Source organism: Pelodiscus sinensis, chromosome 18 (genome assembly GCF_052426305.1).
Source record: "Pelodiscus sinensis isolate ZL-2025 chromosome 18, ASM5242630v1, whole genome shotgun sequence".
Lineage (NCBI taxonomy): Eukaryota > Metazoa > Chordata > Testudines > Trionychidae > Pelodiscus > Pelodiscus sinensis.
The window spans coordinates 31,279,569-31,285,848 of NC_143069.1; the positions used below are offsets into that span (position 1 = coordinate 31,279,569).

General features: G+C 62.4%; 1 protein-coding gene across 1 annotated transcript; it reads left to right on the plus strand.

Annotated features, from left to right (window-relative positions):
* The first annotated feature begins 1,273 nt into the window (after positions 1 to 1,273).
* Positions 1,274 to 6,025, plus strand: EMP3 (epithelial membrane protein 3 (MAM blood group)). The gene is made up of 5 exons (XM_006121792.5): positions 1,274 to 1,466; positions 3,675 to 3,760; positions 4,153 to 4,255; positions 4,511 to 4,651; positions 5,130 to 6,025. Exons 2-5 carry the CDS (start codon positions 3,683 to 3,685, stop codon positions 5,297 to 5,299), a joined length of 492 nt encoding a protein of 163 aa, XP_006121854.1. The 5' UTR covers positions 1,274 to 1,466; positions 3,675 to 3,682; the 3' UTR covers positions 5,300 to 6,025.
* Positions 6,026 to 6,280: the final 255 nt, after the last annotated feature.

Sequence of the window (6,280 nt, forward strand, 5' to 3'; positions counted from 1 at the left end):
GTGGGGGGCCGGCTGCAATGGTGGGGAGTGCACGGTGGGGAGCCGGGGCAGGTGCACTGGCAGGAAGCGAGGGGCAAAGGGAAGCAAGGGGGCAGGCATACGGGAAGCAGGATGCTAAGGACGGGAACAGCTGCACGAATGGCGGGCTCAGTGGCGGGTGAGGGCTGCGTGACTCATAGAGCTCTTGCTCACAGCCCCACACACCACGCGGCACCCCAGCACCGGAAACCACCAAACCTTGTCACCCCACCCAACCACCCGTGTTTGTCCCATCACAGCTGGCGCTGCGGCCTGTTGCCAGGGCCCGGCGCCTGATTGGGCAAGGGTGTTCCGGGCACAGGATGTCGTGATGGGAAGATTGTCAGACACGGGCCTGCTTTCCTATTGCCCTACACACCCCATCCCAGCAGCAAGGCGAGGCAAGACGGCAGCATCCATAGATTGGACCCCTGCTCTGAGCTCTCACCCCATCTCCCCTCCCAGGGCTGGGGAATAGAACCCAGAAGTCCTGCCCCCCCCCCCCCCCCTGCTGTAACCACTAGCCCCCACTCCCCTCCCAGAGTTAGGAGAGAGCCCGGGAATCCTGACTCCCATTGCCTTGCTCTAACCACTAGCCCCCACTCCCCTCGCAGAGCTAGCAGAGAACCCAGGAGTCCCGGCTCCCATTGCCTTGCTCTAACCACTAGCCCCCACTCCCCTCCCAGAGCTAGCAGAGAACCCAGGAGTCCTGGCTCCCATTGCCTTGCTCTAACCACTAGCCCCCACTCCCCTCCCAGAGCTAGCAGAGAACCCAGGAGTCCCGGCTCCCAGCCCCAGCTCTGACCACCCCCTAGATACAGGACTGTTTTATTTATATTCCTGGTTCCCCGGTACCAGCTCCTTAGTTCAGCCAAACCTCAATGGGGAAGTGAAAGCCCCAATTGGGAGGGAGCCTCTTTCGCCCTTTGCAAGCGGGGCTCACGGACCCCGTTAACCCGCCCTCTTTGCTGGCCGGGGTCGGGTCCCTGGCTAGCCCCAGAGGCGAGTGTCCCTTCCCATCTGCTCTCCATGGGGGGTTGCAATGGTGGGGGCTGCGGAACCTCCACATGCTGGTGACGGGGGGGGGGGGGCGGTTATGACAAAAGTTTCTGCAGTTTCCTTCCCGAGAGGAGGCGAGATTTGGGGGCGAATTTTTTTTGGCGGGCGGCAAAGTCTGAGCGGGACGGCCCCGATTCTGGGCTTTCCCGGAGGGGGGGGGGCTGCTTAGCACGCACGGGGGGGATCCCCTGCGTTCGGGGCGTCCCCCCAGGGGGAGTGGAAATCCAAGGGGGCTGTTCTTCACCGGGCACACGCCCGTCCCGTCCGGCCCCTCCCTGCTGGGGCGGCTGCCAGGGGTAGGGCTGGGGGTGGATTCAGACAAGCAGAGAGGAATAGAGAGACAGCCGGCGCGACAGAGGAGAGACCCCCCAGCCCTTCTGCAGCACCAGGTATCCCCCTCTCCCCCGTCCCTGCCCCTTTAGCTCCCTGCTCCCCTTAGCTCCCTGCGGGGGGGATTATCCCCTGCCCCTCTAGCTCTCTCCCGTGGGATCTGCCCCCCCCCAGCTCCCAGATCTGCTCCCCAGCTCCCGTGGGGGGCTGTGCCCCCTGCCCGTCTTAGTTCCCTACTGGGGATCCCCCCCATTCACCTATTCAGGGGGGATCTGTCCCCCCCCCGCCAGCTCCCTGCTGGGGGATCTGCCCCCTTCGCTTTTCTCCTTTTCACTCTGTTCTGGGGGGTCTGCCCCTTTAACTGCCCGCTGGAGGGGGGGGGCTGTTTGTTCCTCTCTGGATGTTTCCTCTGCAGCGCCTAAAAGTTCTGCTGGTTGGTAAAAGTACAGGCTGGTGCTGTGGGTGGAGGAAATCCCAGGGCGCTGGCTGCTCCCCGCCTTCTCCATGCTTCGGTTTAGAGGGGAAGAGACAAACCCTGAACACTCCTCCTCCCCCTTCCCCCCCTGCTGCTCGCAGCATCCCTGCCCCTGCCCAAACAGCAAGAGCCCCTCTCCCAGCCCATGCTGTGCTCCCGCCCCACACACCCAATCCCCTCCCTACACCCAACGCTTGCAGCACGCACAGCGTCTCAGGCACGCCCAGTCCCCCCAGGGGTACTCACAGGACACCCCCCCAGGAATACTCAACCCACCCCACACATGCAACGCCCCCCCCCCCCCGCGGTACACCAACCCCCTCCTCAACACAAACAGCCCCAGCAGAAAGCTCTTTTCTCAGGATCCATCCAGCCCTTGGACTTTGCGCCACCTGGGGTCTGTGGAACGCCATGCCACTAGAAACTGGGCTGACAGACAGACAGACACCCACAATGCAGTAGGAGCTGGAGCTTCCTAGAGGGGAAAGGCCCCTTACCCCATTCCCCCCTCCCTCCACTAGCCCCAGTCCCTGGGTCGGGTGGCCCCTAGAGGGGAGAGGCTCCAAGCCTGTTCAGCGGGGCAGCTGGTCACACCCAGGCCTGCACCGCTGCAATCAATGGTCAGTTGTTTGTGTCTCTTCAATGGTGTCTTGATTTAGAGCAGAAAATACTAACTTGTGGCTGGACAGGCCTGGGCTGGGAGCCAGGTTGGCCACCGTGCTGCAGGGAAGGGCTGGGGCCGCCTTTGAGGGGGTTACTGTGACTCAGAGCAGCCCCATGTGTCCTGCTGTGCAGCAGGGAGCAGGGCGGGGACCCAGTAGGGGGCGCTGGGGCTGCAGAAAGAGGGGTGGGGGGAGTCCATGCTCTGTAAAGATCCCCTTTCTGCTACAAATCGTGGGGGGAAGGGAAAGGACCCTGCTGTTCTGCCACAATCCCACCGGATTCATTTTGGTTGCCTCAGTTTGCCAGCAGGTGTGGGGGGTGTCCCTGGGGATCCAGCTCCCATGCCCCTTGCCAAGGGAGCTGGGTTTCAGCACTAGGGGAGGAGTCCCAGTGTAAAGAGCCACCCTGTACAGAAACCTGGGATGGGGAGCGCTGGCCTGAATCCAACCTCCGAGGCTGATGGAGCGGAGGGGCGAGGGGGGGGGGGCAGGATTCCCACACATGCTCCAGCTGAGATGCCCTGAACAAATCGGGAATGTCCCTGGAGGAGGAACTATTCAGTGCTAAACTGATGGGCCCGCCTTCCCTGGGCATCCCACCCCCCTTTCTGCCCATTACCCTGGTATTCTGTCTTGCCATCTAATAAATGGCAAGGCAGGGGGCCAGGGTGGGGGCCAGTGGTGCAGAGTGGGGAGGAGGGGGCTGATGGGTGTGTGTTAGGGTGGTTGTGGGGAAATCCAGGCCCACACCCCGTGCTCACATGATCCCAGAGCATCTGGAACCCATTAGGCGAGGCTGGGACAGAGGGAGGTTTGTGTGTGCGTGGAGAGGTCAAAGATATTTGGGGGTGGGACGGTGCCTGTGGGGGAGGGGGGAACTTCCCGCCTCAGCAGAGAGTTAGTGGTTCCTTTGCGGCTCAGAACCGGGAAGTGCGTGGGGACAGGCAGGAGACGGAGAAGGGGGATGCAGAAGGACAGGGGGGACCAGGAATCTGGGGGGGATGGAAGTGTGGGATGGCTCCCAGCATGATTGGGGGGGGAGTTTAAGGGGGTCCTGGCCCAGGTCTCAGGAGGTCTGTGGGCCTGGACACATTTTCCCCACTGACACCACCATCTCTGACCACCCCCAGGACTCACCATGAGCTTCCTCCTCTTCGGCGTGACGGCCCTGCACGTCTTTATCCTCGTGCTGCTTTTCGTCGCCACTCTGGACAAGGTGAGATGTCCCCCTCCCAGCACCAGGCAGAGAACTGGGCCAGGGGTCCTGACCCCCATCCTCCCCGCACATCTAACCACTAGACCCCACTCCCCTCTCAGTGCCAGGGAAAGAACCAGCAAGTCCTTGCTGCCCCTCACCCCCGCTGCCCCCACTCATTTCCCTAAGCTGGGGAGAGAACCAACTTAATTCTCAGGCTCCCCTGCTGTAACCACTACACCCCACTTCCCTCCCACAGCAGGGGAGAGAAACCTGGAGTCCTGCTCCCTCCCCACAGCCACTAGACCCCACACCCCTCCCAGAGCCACGGAGAGAACACAGGCCCCCTGGCCCAAGTCCCTGGGGGGGGGGTGCATCTCAGGCCCCCCTGTTAATTCCCCTTGTCCCTCCAGTCATGGTGGGTGCTGCCGGATGAGGAGACCGTCAATCTCTGGTACGACTGTCTGTACGACAACGCCACCCAGAGCTGGATATGTGCCTCGGTGTCTGAAAGCCGTGAGTGGGGGCCCCAGAGCAGGGGGTTCTGGGAGGGGTGGAAGGGGATGGTGAGCCTGGGAGGGGTGGTATGGACATGCTGGGGGTGATGAGGCAGCCTCAGATACCCTGGGCTAGCAGTGCCCCGCCCCAGAGGGGTGGTGTCAGCGACGGGCCCATCTGCCCAGCCCCCATGTCCCGCCCCAGAGGGACCCTGTCCCCCGTCACTGGGCGAGGGGCATGCAGTCTCACCAGTGCCTGTTCCTTGCTCCCCAGAGTGGCTCCAAGCTGTCCAAGGCCTCATGGTCCTGGCTCTGCTCTTCTCCAGCTTCGCCTTCATCCTCTTCATGTACCAGCTCTACACCATGGAGCGCGGGGGCCTCTTCTACGCCACAGGCATCTGCCAGCTCCTGGCCTGTGAGTGCCCAGGGGGGACCGGCTCCTGCACCCCACCCCAAGGGGCCGCGTCACAGCAATGCTTTTCTCTCCAGCTCTGGGTGGGGAGTGGGGTCCAGTGTAGGGAGAGGTCGAGGAGCCAGGGCTGCTGGTTTCTATCCAGGGCTATGGGAGGGGAGTGGTGTCTAGTGGTTAGAGCAGGGCTTGGGAGTCAGGACTCCTGCCTTCTCTCTCTGGCTTGGGATGAAGGACTAGTGGTGCATGATGGAGTGAGTAGTAGCCAGGACTCTTGGGTTCTCTCCTGGACTCTTGGAAGGGGGGTGGGTGGGAGGGGCTAGTAATTAGGGTGATGAGAGTGGGGGCTGGGAGCCAGGACTCCTGGGCGGGCCCTGGGAGGGGGGCTAGGTTGAGGTGGGTGGGTATGGGGGGGCCAAGACTCCTGGCTGCTCTGGCCTGAAGCTATCCCTCCCCTCCCTCTCTTTTGTCTGCCCTGGTGCAGGTCTCTCAGTGTTCACAGCTGCCTTGATCTATGCTGTCCACGTGGGGGAATTTCACCAGAGCCGGCAGCAAGGCGGCTCCTTCGGCTACTGCTTCGTACTGGCCTGGCTGGCCTTCCCCCTGGCCCTGATCAGCGGAATCATGTACATCCACCTCCGCAAGAGAGAGTGACTCCCGCCGCGGGGGGACTGCTCCTGACCACAGCCCTTGCCAGGGGGAGTCACTGCCATCGGCTGATCTCTTCCCCACAGCGGCCAGGCTGTCACACAGCACTGTGGCCCTGGAGCCGGCGTGGTCCCACCCAGCTCCCTTTGCCTTGTCCACACTGAGGCACGTGGGGTCGGGTCCCCCTCTGCATGGGCGCCTTCCCTCCTGCCCATGGCCAGAGCTGCCCCCTACCCCATGGCTGGCCCACTGTGGGCAGGACATCCCGCCAGCTAGGAGCGACACTGTCCAATCGGCTCCCTGACCAGGCAGGGAATGGGAGCCCCCTGGTCCTGCCTTTACAGTCCCTAGGCCCCATTGTTTGACCTTGCCTGGCAAAGATGGGGAGAGGCTTCATTGCACCCCACTCCGAGTGTGGTTTACAAATCTGGGGACCTTGCCTGCTTTGCCACCCCTGGCAAAGATGGGGAGGGGCTTAAAGCCCTTGGCTTCACTCCAGTTGGCAGTTCCACAGTGCAAAGCCCTCCTCCCCTCCACAGGCAGGAGAGGGATACCAGGGGGGTGGTCCGGGGAAAGTGGGGGGGACACCCCTCCTTCCACAAAGCAGATATTTCCAAGCTCCACAGGGAGCCTTCCTTCAGCGGCATTTCAGCCACGGTTTTGTTCGCACCCAGCCCCGAGAACCAGCCTCTGGCATTTATACTTTTGGACAATAAAAGATAATCTTATCTACCCGCCTCGTGGCTTTGGCGGCACTTGTGCTAGGAACAAGCAAGGGTGGGTACAACTGCGGGACAGAATTTGTAGCAGCCCCAGACACTCCCATGTGACTGTCTCTCTCCGGGAGAGAGGGATCCCGGGTACCGACAGGCCATGCAACTGCCCCCCCGCCCCACTTCAGCAACGCTCTAGGCCTCTCCCTGGGCCCAGAAATCACACCCACGCTGAAAAGTGGTGCATCAGCTTTCCCCAAGCTGACAGGCCCTG

Excerpts from the sequence above, each read along its gene's own strand:
- EMP3 (XM_006121792.5), top strand. The coding sequence starts at position 3,683 with ATGAGCTTCCTCCTCTTCGGCGTGACGGCCCTGCACGTCTTTATCCTC. Across the intron at positions 3,761-4,152 it reads TCGTCGCCACTCTGGACAAG|TCATGGTGGGTGCTGCCGGA; the intron begins GTGAGATGTCCC and ends TTGTCCCTCCAG. Across the intron at positions 4,652-5,129 it reads CATCTGCCAGCTCCTGGCCT|GTCTCTCAGTGTTCACAGCT; the intron begins GTGAGTGCCCAG and ends GCCCTGGTGCAG.